Source organism: Mchenga conophoros, linkage group LG7 (genome assembly GCF_057382185.1).
Source record: "Mchenga conophoros isolate Kocher_MC1m ecotype Shallow Benthic linkage group LG7, M_conophoros_male_GT1.1, whole genome shotgun sequence".
NCBI classification, from domain to species: domain Eukaryota; kingdom Metazoa; phylum Chordata; class Actinopteri; order Cichliformes; family Cichlidae; genus Mchenga; species Mchenga conophoros.
The window spans coordinates 18,770,403-18,789,066 of NC_140532.1; the positions used below are offsets into that span (position 1 = coordinate 18,770,403).

Consider the following 18,664-nt stretch of genomic DNA (forward strand, 5'->3'; position numbering starts at 1 on the left):
CTTATAGAGTTGCATAACTAAGACATCTAGTTTAAGATGTTCTTTTAATCTCTCAAAAAAAAGTCAGTTTTATTAGAATCAACTAAAAAAATGACAACAATTTCAGCTCAGGGAAGTATACATATTCATGATTATCGCTATAATTTACCATGACTTAGACAAGAAAAAGCAAGCATGGAACAACTTTTGGCCCCAGTGTTGTCAGAGTGCCAGTTTCAATTAAACCGAATGCCCAAGCGGTCCTGTTATGTAAGCCTTAGGACAGATTTCGGGAAAGGCATCATGGACGCTCACTGCCAGACAAGCTGTCCACACAGTTGGATGGATGGAACTTCCAGAAATCCAAATCAAATATCTTAATCTTTTCTCTCTCTCTCTCCCCCCCCCCCCCCCCCCCCCCTGCTTGTCTTGTTCCCATTAGGAGCCCTGAGTCTAAGAAGCAGCCATGTGAGAGAAGCTGTCAGCGAGCAGAGGATGCCCACGTCCAGCTAAAGCAGCCCTTCCCCCCCCCTCTCTCCCCACCCTCCTGCTCCCTCCCTTCTTCCCACATGAGGACAAGAAGATGACTATCTCCAGCCGGCAGTCCTTCAATGTCCTGACGGTCATCTTCCTCCTACTGTCCACTGCAGGTCTGTGAATTTTAGTCCTAGCCTGTCTTTGAGTCTGTTTATCTGTTCCTCTGCAGACACTCAAATCAGAGTTTCAGGTAGTGCTGCTGACATTACACATGCCCTCAGTTTCTACAAACTTTGGATTTCCCCCAAAATATAGGTGTCAGTCCTTTGCATGAGAAGCCACTGCAGTGTTATAAACTGAATTCAGGGAACAGAAAGACTGATGTTGCCATGTGATGGCCAGAAGTCGAGTCAGACACATTTAACATTTGGGTGCTTTCAAACATTTACTGCCAAGAACTTACTTTTATTTGGCAGGAAACGCACTGAACCTTAGGGTGCTCTCTAAATGAGGCCAAGCAGCGTAAACTGTAAAAGAGAGCATATTATAACCCCAGAAGCTACAAAGCAAAGAACCCAGCCAACACATATCTCTTAGATATAAAACACACATTATGCAGAAGAAAAAAAAATATGCCGACTCAAGTTTGAAAATGACAAAACAGGGAGGAGGAGGAGGATGAATAGCGAGAGCGAGAAATCAGCGCTATGGCTGGCAGGGCCAAGCAGCAGGTTGAAAACCCATAACAACCAAAAGAGTCAACAGTGAGTTATTTATGTTATTGCCCTCCTCACTCAACATCCATCTTTAGTTTGAAAATGGCCATCCTCGTGTTCCCAGAAAAATGCATCAAACCCAAGGACCGATGATTACAACTACAAAGCAAATTGTGTACAGCACAGCTTTGAATGCTGAATGAGTGCCAGAAATGACAAATAAAACCCAAATTTTACTGACTTAGGTAGTAATGTACAAGGAAATACAACACTAAACAATCTCTGCAATGATTTATGATTTGTTTTGTGTTACACAAGGTTATGCAATTATGCTACATATCTATGTAAGTGATCACTGTAAGTGAATAGAATAGAATAGAATAGAATAGAATAGAATAGGCTTCAGCTTTATTGTCATTGCACATGTCACAGGTACAAGGCAACGAAATGCAGTTTGCATCCATCCAGAAGTGCTTTAGCCTGATATAGATATATTACAAATAATATAGATATGTAAGTATATTACAGAAATGGGTCTATTATGGTATGTTATAATGTACACGGTATGAAGGTATGTTATAACTATAAGTATGCACAGGCTGTAGTGAGTACAAGCTATGAACAGGATATAAATATGAAAAACTATACAGAATATGAAATAAAAAAATACAGAAATATGAGATATGCAGTTATACAGAAATGTGAACTATGCAGGTTATAAACAGTTGTAGAATTAAAAATTATCTTATTGTACAGAATGATTATTTACACAGAATTATACAGTAGTGCAGTTAAGATAAGTGAGATATGTGGATAATTTCTACAGAGGCTATATAAAGTGCTAGTGGTTGTGAGTGGTGGTTCAGTCCATGTTATTATTGTGTGTATGAGGGTACAGTTGTCCATTGTGTGTGTGTGTGTGTGTGTGTGTAGGTGGTTGTGGGTGTTTGTATGTCCAGTCCATGTGTTTAATGTGAGTCAGATGTCAGGAGGCAGAGTTCGGGAGTCTGACAGCTGTGGGGAAGAAGCTGTTCCAGTACCTGGTGGTCTTAGTCCGGAGGCTCCTGTAGCGCCTCCCAGAGGGCAGGAGGGTGAAGAGTCCATGTGATGGGTGACTGGGGTCTTTGATGATTTTCCCAGCCCTTTTCAGACACCGCTTCCTGTAGATGTCTTTTATGGCAGGAAGTGGTGCTCCAGCGATGCGCTGGGCAGTTTTCACAACCCTCTGCAACGCCTTCCGGCCCGAGGCAGAGCAGTTCCCATACCAAACTGTTATACAGTTGGTCAGGATGCTCTCGATGGTGCAGTGATGTTGTAGTTAACACTAAAGACTAGACAACAGAATAACTTTAAATTGTAAACTGAAAATGTAATTGTGTCTCAGTATATTTACCATCATGAAAATATTGATAATAACTCATTATCATCAAATTATCCTGATAATCAAAGTGCAACTATTTTATTTAAAAAAAAAGGCAGATTGATATTAAGCTTAAAATTATTTTTTATTTTTTTATTTTTCATCAAAGCTGTTTTTCATGCTTGACTAAGAAGAGGTAGAAAAGCCTATCGTGGATTTGGTTTAACACTGCTGACACAGAGACGGACAGACTGTGAGTGAATAGCAGACAAACTAACCAAAGGCAAAGATAATAGCACCAAGAAGGTGCACACAGTGTATTGTACTTAGCTAAAGAAAAAGGATGCGCACATTACATTTACAGCTTACCAAAGATCTGAGTGAATGGGTTACTCGTGAGCAAAAATCATTTTGTCTTCTTTGTCGAGGATCACCGAATGAAACCTTTATGTTTCAGAACAAAGACAAACTGCAGATGCGAGCGCAGTTATGGATAAAAAAAAGTGATGGGTGAGCACTGACTGATGTTTTGATGTTGTGTGTTTGCACTGCTGAGAGAGAGAGAGAGCCACAGCCGTTTTCAGACCACAGGCAGTAAACAAACTGTAGTTCAGGAGCCAAGCTGTTAACTGTATCCTAAACTTCAAGAGGTGTTAATGAAATTAAGCAGGTGGGTGTGTTTACAACGGTATCGCTTCCAGAAGCAGCTGTTGTTCATTTGAGAAGCCAGAGACTGCCGATGAACTTGTCTGTTTCCAGTTGTGCATCATTAGAGAATTTTATACTCCACTTACAGTGTGAAGGGCCTCTGTTTCTTTATTACCAGGTTACTAACCCTCAGCCGCTGACCTTCTTCTTTTAAAGGGCATAAAAACATGAGCATACTGCAGAACTTTTTCATGGATTAACCGACTTGTATTGTCAACGCAAGGGTCAAATGAAGAGCTTCCTTTCACTGCTGAAGAAGCCATCCTTGACTTTTAATTCTACCGTGCCCTTCAGTAGTGTTTCATTTTACAGCCTCTCCTGCTGAAATTAGCATCGCTGAAGCGAAGATGGCCAGCAAGCTCATTATAACCTGAAAGAGGTCTCTTTCAAATGCTGATCTGTCTTGGCCTGAGATGAGTGAAAGACTTCTGTCACACTGCCTGCACAAGTGGACCTTGAACTAAATCACAACCGAAACACTTTAACTGACAACACAGTCATATTTTTTGGGCTCATAAAAGGAAGCACATATGAGAAGGATAAATAAGCTACAATAAAAACATCAAACTAAGCTCAGTGCACTTCACATGGAGTGACATCATTTCAATTTGTGATTCAGCTGAGAATTATCAATCAAAGCCAAACAAGAATACACGGTGCCAGAGTGATTCTGCAAGTAAGTACAGAAATGCTGATATGAATTAAATCACAGTAAAACGCAGTTTTACATCAATGAAGCCTAAAAATCTGACAGCACTGGCAGCTTATTGATGAAAAAGAAAGCATAAGAGAAGGATCAATCAGGTACACGTCCCACGGAGCGGCATCTTTCATGAAGTGAAAACAGAATTACAGGACCTGCAAATGCCACATATAGAGCTATTAACAAGATTAAAATCTCATTGGTTCACCTGCAGATAAGTAACAAAAACACTGCTATGCTTACATACAAGCTGTTGTACCTATTTTGTGGAGGATGTTCACATGAAACAAACACCAAAATCAAAGATAATAAAGTGAGTGTCTGTACAAGTAATCCTTTAAACATTTGGTTTCTTAGCAGTCAGAGGAAGCGTCTTACACTTTAGTGTGGCTGTAACTAATAATGGTTTTAGAATTGCTTGTTTCAGAGGATGAACTAAGGTGCTGCTGAGTCTCAGTAGATCCATAAGAATTATTTTAGACTTTGAATCATATGCAGTTACTTCAGCAGAGTCCCAGAATAAAATTGTGGAGCTGGAAATGAACAATAGATTTCCTGTTAGATACATAAAACATTGTCACATAATCCCTCTATCGGAGACTGCAAAGAAATATAAAAGTGAACTGCACGATGATGCATGCTTCAGTGCATTCTGTATATTTGTCACTATTCTGGCTTCCAGTGCTTATAGGCAGTTTGAGAACTTTATGTATAGTTTTGGACAGGTCATAGGCTGTTTTAAATGGCTGTGAAACAATGAATATGTCAAACAGGCATGATTATCAGCTTTATAAATAGATAGGTTATTTATTATTATTAGAGTTTGGTTTGCAATTCTTGTGATTTTTTTCTTTTACTTGATCCTTACTGGTTGCCAGAATCCATCTTGGAAACATTATTATTTCCCCCCACGAGACAGTAACACATTCACTTTCCCCTAAAGCTGCAGGGACTCGTAAGCGTAGTTCTGGCTGAATGCAAATAAGCCAGAGGACTGCATGAAGCTGCATAAAGAACTGACTGTTTCCACCCGTATGGCTTCATCTGCCCAAATGACTGGTTATACTTTTCAGGATGACTTTGGCTTTGATTAATTTCTGTTCAGATTTCTGAAATTTACCCCATTTTACTGAAATTCTTTTTTTAAGTCATGTATTGTGTATGTGCAGAACAAAAACTGCATTAAAAAAACACAACCTATAATACTGTACTGTGAGTTAAATAAAAGTGAAACCGGTCCAAGATTAAACAACAGTGTTTAAAACCATATAGTTAGGTGGCACCAGGTTCACAGTGAAACTCTTTGTTCACCTATAAATAGAATGACAAAATAGAAAAACACTCAGACACACAATCACAAAAAACAGAGGGGATCCTTCTTTTGGAGGGAGGATGAAGCGAGGCGGTCAGCCTAGGGGAAGCAGCGTGCTATATACTCATTTTGTCAAGTAATCTGAGAAGTATGTTTGTTGTTTCCATACAAACGCACAGAAGCCACCCTTATGTTTGTATCACGCTTGGGTGTTATCAAAGATGTCCAGTATACCGGAGCACACCTGGCACACTCAGATCTCTCTTATTAAACCGGTAGAGTAATGCTGTATTCAGGCTAAATTGTAATAGCATGTGCCACCTGACATCAGCCTCTTCTGTGAAACAAGCAGAGAACTTGCTTGTTGGACTAGTAACAAGAAAAACGCCGCTATCCCTCTTGGGGAAAACTTTGGGTTTAGACGTGATGATAAAAGTAAGCGGGCCGTCAGAGACTAAACTCTGTGGCCTCAAGAAACTTGTAGGTAAAGACAAGAAATCAAGCTGCGAGTCTGCCACCACCACCTACACATTTTCTAGTTTACCCACTGATGTGTCAGAATCCACTACTGCAACAAGTGCCATTAGGTTCCATAACTTCCAGCTCATACTTCAGTAAGCTCCTATGAAATCTCTGGATGGCGTGATGACATGAAGAAAATAAGACGATGCCGTCTGGTTTGAATGATTAGCTAATCAGTTTGATAGTCTCTGTGTTCCTTCAAGAATAAAAATGACTGCTTTTGCCATCATGCGCCTGCATGCATAATTTAATATCTACTCTCTGATTATTTTTGCAAGTACACCGTGTTTTGTGTTGCTTGTCCTTCGCCAGAGGTATTAACCGAATTCAATCCACTCGTGTATCTTCAGAGGCCTCCAAAGAAAACAAGCATTCACGATTATGTTTTTGCAGTTTGGATGCTGTAGGTTGAAAGGTGCTTCCTGGAGAGTTGTTGTCATTTTCAGAACTGGGAGACAAACACAAATTCTGCCTCAAAGGTCATGAGTCCTTTGTTTAGCTCCTGAATATTACATCTACGGTTTCTTTTTTTTTCTTCTCTCCCCCTGTTTCCCACCACTGCAGCCCTCTCTGCTCATTACCGAGTGTGTGAACCTTACTCTGACCACAAAGGGCGGTACCACTTTGGCTTTCACTGCCCACGCCTCTCAGACAACAAGACCTATATGTTCTGCTGCCACCACAACAACACCGCCTTCAAGTACTGCTGCAACGAGACTGAGTTCCAGTTGGTCATGCAGGTCAACCTCACCACCACCCCTGATGGTTATGCACACAAGTGAGTAATCGTTTAAGATGCCATTTGAGTCAAATGGATTTTCACTGTGAATCTTCTGAGACAAAAATCTGCACTGTCATATTTTTCCTTTTTTTCTTGGTTTAGAAAAGAGATTAAATAAAACATCACAGTTAGCATCTTCAGGCCTAGATGCCCAATGCTACTCAAGGGTTACCAGTTCGAACATTGCCCATCTTAACAAAGTCAAATATTGAGAATCATGGCATACTGATGAGAAATGGGCTGCACAAGACACATATGGACAAGGACTAAATACATGGAGTTTTATACATATTTCCATCAGAGTCTGTTTCTAAACCTCTTGTTTTAGGTGTGTGTGTGTTTTTGTTATAATTATAAGTTTTGTCACGCTGTTCGCTATCAGGCATTATAATTGCCCAATAGGACCTGTGGTAGTAGTAAACGTGAACTTCAGGCAAAAGTTGCATTTGCAAAGAAAAAAATTGCAAGTCTTAGCTAGCTTAATGTGCAGAATTTTAATTCAGGCTGTGAGGGTTTTAAAATATTTTAAACATGTCTCACATACCCTCGGCTGACTGTATTTAAAACATGAAACACACTTGTAGGGTTTTATGGGGAAAACAATCCTTTTTCAGGGCAGTAACTACATTGTTTGAAGTGTATGGAGATTATATCAAGTGCAAGAGCAGAGCTCTGACTGATTTTTTTACCAAAAACTTTACAAACAGAGGGACATTAGAGAACCTAACAGTGACTCCAGTCCACAAAAATCAAATCCCCCAACAACCCTGAATAACCCTAACTTATACTTTCTTTCCGCTGTAATCATGGGGGTCAAACCTAGAGATATTTACAATTTATTCACAGAAAAAAACTCCTACATTAAATAACATGAGCATCCTAATACTATAACAGACATTTAAATAATAACAAAAGCATTTCAACAAAAGCCCAAGACAGAAATCATCCCATTCCTCCTTCTATCCTCAGTGGTACAGCCCAATCACCTGACTGAAAAATGAAAGTCAGGTGGAGTATCCTCATGTGTACTTCATGAAAACACCATCATCCACCAACCCGAATCGAGAGAGGAGAGTTAATAAAAACCAATACAAATCAAACTATTAAAAAAAAATACCCACACCATTAAGTAGTATCCTGCTAAAACGAAACAAACAATACCAAAAGATAACCTGCATGTCACAGTTAATTAGTGAAAACTGGCTTCGCTGAATCTTGGGAGAGCTGTATGTGAGTTGCTACAGCGACAGATAAATTTATCTCAGATCATATGAAACCAGCTTGTTTTGGTCTCCAGACCTTCTTGATGGTATCGTGCTCAGAGACCTTGTTGACACTGACCTACACCTGAAGCGGTATTCAATACCACCACAGAGGAGAGCAGATGCTAAAAGCAGCCTATGTGTTTTGAGTATGACGCCTCCACATGAAACCCTTTGCAAAGCCGGGGGTTAAGTGCTGGCTATTAAGCATATAGAGTCTATAAAGTCCTAGACTGTTTCAAAGTAAAAGTCTGTGTAAAATTGCAGAGCTGTATCAGTGTGGCATTATTAAAAAAAACTGCACACATGCCAAGATATGACAGATTTCTCACAGAGGACAACTAAACTGAAAGAAGTGCTTATGGCGTGGAGTATAAGCAGATTTAAACTGAGTGAAGGACACAGAAAAATGTCCCTCTTCTTCTGTGGGAGCACCCAGTGGGAGGCTTGGGTGACAAAACCACAGCTCTTTGTACTAATGCCCTCCCAGCATGCCTCTGTCTCAAACGGTACACAGTGCCCTGCAGCAGGTCATGATATTTCATTTTTAGTGTCAGATGGCCTGTTGGGCCTCTCTTTTATCTTGGCTCAGTGGCCAATAAGACTGCAGGCTTGATATTTACTGCTGGCCAAGCGAGTTAAACTGGCCATAATTTTGCGCTCCCTTCTTACACTTCATGGTTAAAATGGGATTAGAGTTGAGTTTGAGGTAAAACTAAAGGCATTTTGACTCCAAGGGTTTTGTCACAATGTTGTGCGCCGTCTCCTATAAAGTAACAGAGCAGCTGAAATATCGTGGATCTGAAACATATGGAGAAGTCATCTTAGAGTAAATGTCCAAGAAATTCACAGGAAAACATCAAATATTGTTATATATTTGACAGATAATCCTTTCAATCTGCTGTCTCTGGGAAAGCTGTGATTAATATTGAATGGCGTTGGTGTTAGCGGTGCGGTTCTGATCAGTTTCGCTAAAAACAGTGCACAATCTGCGTTCTTTGCTCTGCGATCAGACTGACTCAAATATATCCCTGCATTTTTAGTCTGTTAGAACACATACAAACTAAATTATAGCAGGTAAATGCCTCTGATGCCGAGGTGAGGGAAGGTAAATGCAGTTAAGCATTTACTGACATGGTATTCATTCAAGCAGCTTCGGTGTTTGTTTTAAAGCAGTTTATTCAGATAAACACCCCTAAGGCTGCATCGTTTCCAGACAGAAGCGGATTCAGTTGATTTACTGAATTACAACCACTCGAATATCACTTTTTCTAAGGGCTTTAATCAGTGGAGTCACACTAATTGCATTTTAAGGCATAACTAAAAGAATGGTTTCACTCCAAATAAATCTCTATTTTGAAGTAACACCCTGTGTCATCTCTGCCTCTCAGAGTCAGAATATTTATTCAGTGCGTGAACATGTGTAATATTTCCACCCTACATGCCCTGAGCATTTAAGCAGCAATGTGACACCACAAGATTATTTTTATTTTTTTGTGTATGTGTGTAAATTTTGCTTTCCCAACCTCTCAGGAAGCTATTTTCTGAAGCCCTTTCTGCTCATTCACCTTGTTATACTTTATGGATGTGGGTGGACTAAAACAAAAAGTTCAAATGCACCCCACATAAATCCAGCTGGATCATGTAATACATGAAGAAAATTTATGAGAGGTGGAAAAATAAGAGCGCTGATTTTTAGAGAAAACTATGTAAGAGCCAAAACGAGACGTATAAAACTCTCTTGTGCTAATGAAATTCTTTGTCCAATTTAGGAAGCAGTATTTAAGAAGCAGTAAATGGAACAGATGGTGTTTTTTTTCCCCCCCTATATTTATTTTTTTAAGTTTTTATCAAGGGAGGACTTGATAAATGTCTTGGTCTTGCCACATAAACAGCAAACATTCACACCTGGCAGGCACTATCGTTGCTTTTGGGATTTAAGCCCAGTGTAAGGGTAACTAGATGATGGTTCTGAGGATATGAAAAGTGTTTATCATCATCTTTTTCAGATTATCCAGCATTAATTCTCCCAGTCTGCGTCTCTTGCAGTAATTATACAGCCCTGGTCGGTGTGTGGATCTACGGCTTCTTTGTGATGGTGCTGCTGGCTCTGGACTTTCTCTACTACTCAGCCATAAACTACGAGCTGTGCCGGATCTACCTGGAGAAATGGGGTCTTGGAGGACGCTGGCTGAAGAAGGCTCGGAGTCAGTGGCACAGGTCCATGCCGGAGGAGAGCGAAGCCCAGGCTCAAGCGCAGCCCATGGTCCCCACCCACTTCCAGCCCAGACACAGCCTCAGAGGGGAGAGCCACAGCCCTACGCTCCTGCCCTACAACACATCCACCGCATGGTGAGTCACTGCCCGTCACATGACAGCTGTCAACTTCGATGCCATGGACATAGACAGATGCATTTCTGCAACTACTAAAATTATCTGTCTCCGGTCAAAAGAGAAAAACAGAATTACAAGTAGTGAAAAATTCAATATTTATACCACAGAAGTTCAGAAACAGTGATACCCTCATTTGACGCCATAGAGTAGGAAGTGTTACGTAACCATTTGTTGCCTATTATACAAAATAACTTGTTCTGCTCTGATAAGCAAATATGCAGTAGAGACCCTCTTGCTTGTTTGACAAAATAAAGCATTAATAGCTACAGATGCTAAGAACCAAAGTCGGCCGACCCTTTAAAAAATCGTTCCTTTAATTCTGCCTCTCATTTTCTTGTCTGCGTGTTTTCTTTTGTGCTCATTGTTTTGTTTGCAGACAGCAACATGGCAAGGAAACTGTGTCTAGCAGGACAAATTAAAACATTTTTAGCATACTTTCCCGAAAGCCAGCAGCAAGGAAGCTCAAACATTCCGGATCCTAATTTCCTAGAGTCGCTCGTTAGGGGCGCACTGTAAACACAAAGATATAGATAGCACACTTGCGATTAGATCCGACCAGTGGTATTACCAACTGTCAATTCACTGGGTTACAGACTTCAACAGAACTTTTAGAGCTCCACTCCCTTCTGCCCAGCAGTGAATCATTTTCTGCAAAGCGTCTGATCTGTATGCGTCGTTCATCTCAAAATAGCTGCACTCTGTGTCAACATAAACCTTTTTTTCTTTTATTTTATAGGAGGAATTTGGGTGAGAGATATTTCTTGGTTTTAAGTCTGACCAACTCATTAGGGAGCTATCATTATTAATGAATAGAAAAGAACAGGATAATGTGAAAGCTGCAGTGCCCGCCTGGGGCTCCTAGCTCATATTTAACTTGAATGAGTCGACTGTGAGTCGCATTAGAAATCATTTGTGGAGTTTCTGCGGCAAAACACCATCTGCTATGTGTTCAGCGTATCTTTTTTATTACCGCTGAGAGCAGTCACAGGCGTCTGAAGGTGTGTTAGGCTGCATGTGACTGCTGTTAGAACATAAGCGATGATTTATGATGCCAGGAGTGACCTGTAACACGCCATAGCTGCGGGGAACCTTTCTTCTTCTGCCAGACATTGTTTAAACTTTCAGAATATAGCTGCACAATCGCAGAGCGCAGCCTGAACAACCGTACATTTTTGTGCAGTCGATTTTTCATCCGGTTGCGCGTCTCCAGACACCGTGCACCCTATCTGTCTCTGATTGTGGCTCAGTCTCTTCCTAGAGGTAGACATCTCTCTCGGGTCATGATAATTTAATGTGGGTAGAGTTTTGACAAATGGCTTTAAGAAGCACTGTGGACTGTAGAAGCCATAGATAGACGAGCTGAGATGCTGCAGAGGGATCCTGGGGCTGCTCTGCTGGTATAAACGTGGTTAACTAAGACTGAACATATCCGCGGAGCCTCCTCATTAGACGTGAAGTCAGTTCAGTATGATAGGACTCATCAATCCTTGACTAGTGAGGTTGACCTGCACTGGCGAGAAGCCAGCATTAAGGCAGAGGAAGTCGATTTAAAAAAAAAAAGGTGTTTGAAATAGCAGCAAACTGCTCATTAACTAAGTGGGCTCGGAAAATGAGAGCAAGATAAGTTCATAGTAATTCATTGTGATGAGTAATGGGAACTGCTTTAGGACTGATAGTGTTTTGGTATCATCTTTTTTAAGATCTCTATCTAAAAATACCAAGAAAAAAATGTAACCGCATTTTTTACAAACAGGACAAAATTTACCATGAGCTAAATATGTTCTTGCATAATCATTGACATCAATAATAAAGTGACAGATGCTGCGAGATAAATTCAGTCACGAGCAGTTTCTGGGGCAAGATCAGAATAGTTTTTTGGGGGGGAGGGGGAAAGTTTCACACAATGAAACACTTCTGAGAATCCAGATAACGCTTACACTTTTTCCTAAATGTGTTAAGTAACCGTTATGGGCGATTCTCTCTGTGTGTATACCGCAGTTGACGTTGCCCACACGGTGCGTCATTAGCTGGGTTTTATTTGCGGGGGTACAGATCTTTATCCCCAGAGAGGATGCAGAGTAATGGCTCAGAAAACTGGGTCCACTTAGTTGGACATCTGTTGGCCAAATGTAAACAACCAGAGATCGGGTCATGTCCCATTACAGGCCCAGCAGCATCTAAAAACAACCCAGTCGCGCAGCAACTTTGGAATCCAGCACAAATGGTAACCCATGCAGCAAAGCAGGTCCTGATGGCAAGTCAGGTCTTAAAGAGAGAGAGCGAGAGGGGGAGAGAGCGCAGCTTTGCACTCAGCGTGTGGGAATCCTGCTTACCACGTTGCACATAAGCAGGCTGGTATGTGCTGCTGCAGATCTGCTCAGGGTTCAGCGTGGGCGGCCTGAGAAACTGTTATTACTTTTCCTCGGTGGATGCCCTTTATTAAAATCTCATATTCACGTATTCACTTCGGTTTGAATAAAGTACAAAAACATAACTGTCTCTTTCTTCACCTAACGATGTATGATCCAGGTGAGAGACGAATGATCAGCCTGCCACACCAGGAGTCATGGATTATCATTACAGGGGGGGCACACTGTTTGTTTCCAAGCAGAGTTTACTCACAGGGTAATGTCACTCAGTGGAAACAACGGATTTGTGAAAAACACTATTGCAAACTCTTTGTTTTTCTACACGCTATTTGTTCAAGTGCTTATCCTAGTGTTGAATAGGATGGGCAGTTATAGTTTGTCCATTAGCTTGATAAAAAACACATTTATGTAGGAGCTGTTTGGCTTGGACCTTTATGTGTCTTATATCTACTGGCCTGGGGAGTTCAAGGAAGTCTTTCTGCACTTAAAAGATTGTGGACTCGCTCAGCTAATGAGAAAAAAATAGAAAAAAACTAGAACATCACTGATGCAGCTCATCTGGCACACGATCCATTGTAATTTACAGGTTATTATAATGTGTGAAATACAGAAAGCAGTGATAAGTTTTCCTATCATTGGCTGGCTGTACTGCACAAACTAATGAGAATTCAAATCCACTGAGAACGACAAATATGACCCTGACCTCGAGGGTGATCATTGTGCATAGGTTTGATTAAATCCTCACTCATAATGTCAGCAATTCTTGTAGATTATTGACAGATGGATGGATGACGGACGTCTTCCCAGCTCATTAGTCCTTCGGGTGGATGAGCTGAAAATGAAATCATGATTTCTCAAAAATCATTCAAATATTTGTGTTTAGGTCAAAGAGGAACATATAAATAAGATTCGTAAATGGTCACCTGATTAATCTTTATACACAATGATTAGACCTAATTAAAATAAAATAATAAAAATACTATAAAAGTTAAATGTATATGTATATACATATAAATGTAATAAAATAATAATAATAACAACCTAATAAATACATAACTGACCTATTAAACTATGGTGGCTGTCTTGATGCACGTTGCAACAGTAGCTTTAGTAGTAGCAGTCATCCTTAACTCTGCTGCTCTCACACTGAGAGGAGGGGTCATTGTCAGGTTTCAGTTAACGGACTCAGGCGCAGACCGGGACTCCTTACAGGATTTACAGATTTTATTCACACAACGACACCAGGTGATGCTATTTACAAAGTGCTGGAGGGAGGGGAGGGGGGTCCAGGGTTCCGGGGTATGTGAGGGAAAAGACGGGAATCTGACGTCCTCCAAAGGCTCTCTCTCTTCACTCCCCACACTGGGGAAACACCATCCACTCACTCGTCCACGGGATGACAGGCAGGCAGGGAAAGGTCCGGGATAGATCTGTACACAGAGATAATAGTTAGAGGCGAACAGACGGAACGGACTCACAGATCCTTATTTGCAATCTACTGAGCGACTGACGCTGATAACTCAACGATCCAGCGACGAGTGACACAGTGCTGCTGTCTTAAATCGGCCTTGTGATTATCCCAATCGGCAGCAGGTGCGTGGGCCAGGGGCGGGAGCCCATAATGAGCATCGCCCCGGCAGGAGAGAGAGAGAGAGAGAGAAAACATGTTGCCTAATACAGAATCAGCTGGTGAGGCACAGGGACCATGACAGTCATCCTGCGAGGACGTGAACCTGGAGAAGGTGGTGGTGTTGGAGGCCTCAGAGTGGTCGTGGAATGAGTTAAAACCATCAGGCGATAGAGGTTAAATTATCATAGCTGGCTCAGCAGATGATCACATGGAGCTGTTTAAAACTGAAGGAAGCATTGACAACTCTTGGAGCACAAAAATCATCTACTTATCTCATCTACTTATAATCTGGGCAGGGAAACATTTTTTCCCCATTTCCTTTCTTTATGCTTGGTTAAACTATAAAGGTGTAGTCTTATGTTTACCATACAGATGTGCTACCAGATAGCGGTAATGATTTTCCCATTTAGCACTCAGTATCCAGTTTAAAATCCATTCACATTAACCCTCTCAAGGCAGGCGTTGCAGATTTGTAACAGTTAAAAACTAACAACCTGATTACCCCACATGCATATTTTAATTTTTTACTCAGAAGTACCACTGCAGGACTTGGTTGTGCATTAGCAACAAAAAGTTTAATTTGAGCCTGAGACGGTTAATGTGTCCTGGATGACATAGATCAAGTAGCTCTTGAGCTCATATGACCAGGATGACAAAACCTACTGGGAACCCATTAAGATATCACATTGCCACAGAAAAACATTTTGGCGTCACTCATCTTAGCAGGGCTCTCATGTAGCCCTTTAAAAGCACTGAAACCTTCCAGGAAGTTCAGCAGCATTAGAGCCCTGCTTGGTTGTCCACCCGCAGCTATTAGGACATTAAAGCTTTGGCTGGCTTCCCAGTATCTGCACATCCCCCTTTTGCCTGCTTGTCCACCTCCTTGCAGTTAGTGGTACTGAGCAGCATCATGACACTAGAAGGCAGATTTAAAAGAAGTGGCAGTGAGAATTTTCTATATCATCACTTATTTTACATTCCTTGTGTAGTGTACTCACTTTGACGCTCCCCACTTCATAATTGGAACAAATGTGATCTGCTCCTGTCATTCAGTCTGGCATTTTTTACTGCATATGTTAGATAGATTTAGTTTGCCTTCAGTCAGCGCTGATTAAGACTTACCCAGCAAAAATAAGTGTGCAATCTGGGGAAGGCAAAAAAAGCAGATTTTTTATTACTTTTTTTTTGCTCGTGTTTGGTGGTAAAATTAAAAATACATAACTCAACTCTGGTTAATATATGCTGAGCATCAGCGAGAAGTCATAGATTAAAGCGGGAGAAATGAGGTGTTGAGCAACATCAAATGACACCACTTCACTTGAGCAGAACACGTCACACAGATTCCCCTGGTGGCCGATGAATCACTTGGCACCGACTTAGAGCAGCACCTCATGCCAGCAACCTCCCACTCACTCAAGGCTGGTAGCATACTGGGCCAGCTGAGCTTAGCCATGGGTAGAGTGGTCTAGGTGAGGTGGCATCTGTCAGCCTATTCAATATATAGTTGACTCACCAGCCTTTGTAACACTGCTTCTTACAGTCAGTCACCAGTGACTCAGCGTTATAGCCCAGTCTAGTAAACGCCACCTCCGCCACTCGAGCAGTCTGTCTGTTACATCAGATCGGTCACAGGTAGGCATGCCCGACACCTGCACTTAAACGCCTGCTGTGCTGCCTGCACAGGACACTCAGATAGACCCAGAAGGCTAAAACAGAATTTCACATTTTTTCCCTTTTTTTTTTTCTGTCAGTGTGATCAAAGCCTACCTCTGTCTCCTGAATATTCACATCCATCTTTGAACTCACTGGTTCCCTTTTTCTGAGGTAATAATGTAATTGTACATTATGAAATTATTCCTGGCCTGTCTGTCCACAGAGCAGCATGCCAAGACCTTGTCCAATTAAAGCAACACACTCCATGTGGTGTGAGTTAATTAACATCATAGATGCTACAAAGACAGCCAGACGCACAGACAGTTCTGCTAAAAGAGAAGAAGAGCAGGTTTAGCTCTTTGAAAGTCGTGCAGTGACGTCTGGCACTGCCAAAAGCAAGATGGGGTTGGTGCAACTTTCTGTGTTTATTTTTGTGCTTGTGATCTTTTATTAGACGTGTTTTCACACATTTACTTTGCATTTTCTCTAAAGTGCAGTCAAGTATCCTTCAAGAACCAAAAGCACTCTGTGTCACACTGTTGATAAAAGAATATTTCTGTGTCCCTACAAGGATGGAGGGTAAATCACTGCTAAGGTGTGGAAAGTGGAAATTTTTCTTTTCCCATTAAAGTGCAGTCGTATTGTTTGGGCAGCAGAAATTATTTTCAGTTGGTGGATGTGATTCATAGAGCTGTGGTGGGAGTCTTAACAAGAATTACAGACTTGTAAAATATTCCTGTGAAGCTGGCTGCTTTTTGAAAAGCAGAGCTGGCCCATTTTATTAGTTTTTGTGTTTTCTGGCCTTGAGCTCATTTTCAAGCCAATATGTTGTTATATAAAGATCAGTGTGGACCATGAAACACAGAGCACACACTGAGGCAATTTTATCCATGAAGCTAAAAGTATTAAGTTTTGAGTCTCTGTTGTCCGGGATCCTGCCAGTTTTTCCCAAACAACTTTTGTGGCTACTCTGGAATTTGATGATACAGACATGTGCACTCTGGGCTATAAATTGGCTTTTTGGAGAGAATAAAGCAACAATATATCCACAAAGTATCAACCATTTTTTTATTCTGTGGGCTCCAGTTCTATGAGATCTTTAAAATATGTAAGCATGTTTGCTATCCTAAATACCATCTTCTTCACTCGCTAGTTTTTCCATTGTTTTAAATCATCTCTTGGCCTTCATCAGTGGGTGTCGTGTGAGAGTTACCAAGGATAAAGTCTGGTTGTTACCACGTGACCTGAGTATGTAAATTTAGTCATGTGATAACAGGTGGATAATAGCTGATATTTAAAATCAGTGCTTTTCTCTGTTTTCTCCTAAAGCCAGGCACTGCTCTTTCAGGTCTGAAAACTGAAGCCAGCACGGGAGTGTACTGAATCCTTTCTAATGGCCAGCAGGGTGCTGGGAAGAAAAAAGGCTGAGAAAATGATCCTACCGCTCTTTTGATTTCATAGACAGTGTATAAAAGATGGGCACAGCTGTCTAGTGTGAAATGCAAAGCCAGTGTGGAAGCGCCTTTAACCTGCATTTTATTGTAAAGGCCAGCAGAGGGCTGGTTTCCAAAATTTGCCCGGTTATGGAGAACTCTATGGGAAAATGCTAACTGAACTCAGTTTACGGCATTGACCAGAAGTTTTAAGTGACTAAAAATACTGTAAATACTGCGATTTAGAATAAAAAGGAGGCTAATGCGACATGATCTTTTTGCAGGTATCTCTCGTGTCAGACAAGTCGCTATCTAAAACTGCTAGTATGCAGTTTCCTTCGGTTTCAGATCTCCTTATCACATCCTGTTTGAAAACACCATGTTGATAATGGCCAAAGGACTTAGTTTGAGGCTTACCACACAAAAGTTAATATACGGTTGAAAGCTTCAGAAAATTCAGAAAACATATTACAAGCTTAAGAATGAACCCTGATGCTTTGTCTTTTTTTCCCTTCTGGCAGAATGATGCTGTGAGTGGATGAACAGAAGAGTAGCAACACCTGGTTTCCTTACATGGTACAGAGGAGATGTTCCCCAGTCACCCCTCTCTGGACCACAAACACAGCATCACTGGTGGGCTAGCCATACTGTAGTAGCTAGAAGTGACTACTGTCCCCTTTCTAATGAGCACAAAATACCCACAGACTAACAGAATCAGGCGAAACAGCTGAAGAAAGCCTGGAAAGCCACACAGACGAATGTATCGCTGCTTCTACAGAAGGGAGAGATGGATGCATTTATCTGCTTATAGGGTTTAACTGATTCCCTAAAGTATCTGCCAAGGCCTGGAGTACCCCAAACAAATCCAAGATGAACTGGATAAACTGTACTCACAAGTGAGTAAGCTTGCCTATTTAAAGAAAAAAAATAAGAAAAAAAAGCTTATTTCTAGATATAACATGTTTATTAAACTGCTGTGTCACTTTGTGTTCAGTAGCAGTTAGACACAGTTGTGGGTTATCTATTTGGTGATTTATTTATGTGAAGTAGTCAGAGAAAATATATGAGTGGCTAACAATCTGATTATGTAATGGCTTAGGTTGATGCTGAGCATCTCACTTAGAGTAGAATGTTTTTGTTACCTACTGAAACCAGAAAAAATGCCTCTGCAGCCACGATGAAAAACAAACATCTTATACAAAATGTTTTTGGTCTCCTTTCTGCAAAACAAGCGATTTCTTGAAACAGTGTCGGAAAAGGACGTAAGGCCATAAAAATAAACTGCTGAAACTTCAAAACATGAGGGTTTTCCATCTTCACACAAGCATTAATGAGGATCAGGGATGCCTTCATAACAGCCACAGT

The 18,664-nt window shown here is 41.1% G+C and overlaps 1 protein-coding gene and 1 long non-coding RNA gene across 4 annotated transcripts in view; one reads left to right on the forward strand and one right to left on the reverse strand.

Annotated features, from left to right (window-relative positions):
* shisal1b (shisa like 1b) overlaps positions 1 to 18,210 on the forward strand; it is a 35,365-nt gene extending 17,155 nt beyond the window's left edge. For 2 of the 3 annotated variants that reach the window (XM_085282717.1, XM_085282718.1), the window contains 3 exons: positions 422 to 629; positions 6,342 to 6,555; positions 9,870 to 10,176. In XM_085282717.1, coding sequence (XP_085138843.1) covers positions 563 to 629; positions 6,342 to 6,555; positions 9,870 to 10,176 — 588 coding nt within the window. In that variant the 5' untranslated portion in view covers positions 422 to 562. Of the gene's footprint in view, positions 1 to 421; positions 630 to 6,341; positions 6,556 to 9,869; positions 10,177 to 17,820 lie in introns of those variants that run through there. The other variant, XM_085282719.1, reaches the window with a different exon arrangement.
* Positions 13,794 to 14,164, reverse strand: LOC146569994 (uncharacterized). The gene is made up of 2 exons (XR_014893187.1): positions 14,095 to 14,164; positions 13,794 to 14,013 (listed from the first exon to the last, which is right to left on the reverse strand). It is a non-coding gene; the product is annotated as an uncharacterized LOC146569994 (long non-coding RNA).
* Positions 18,211 to 18,664: the final 454 nt, after the last annotated feature.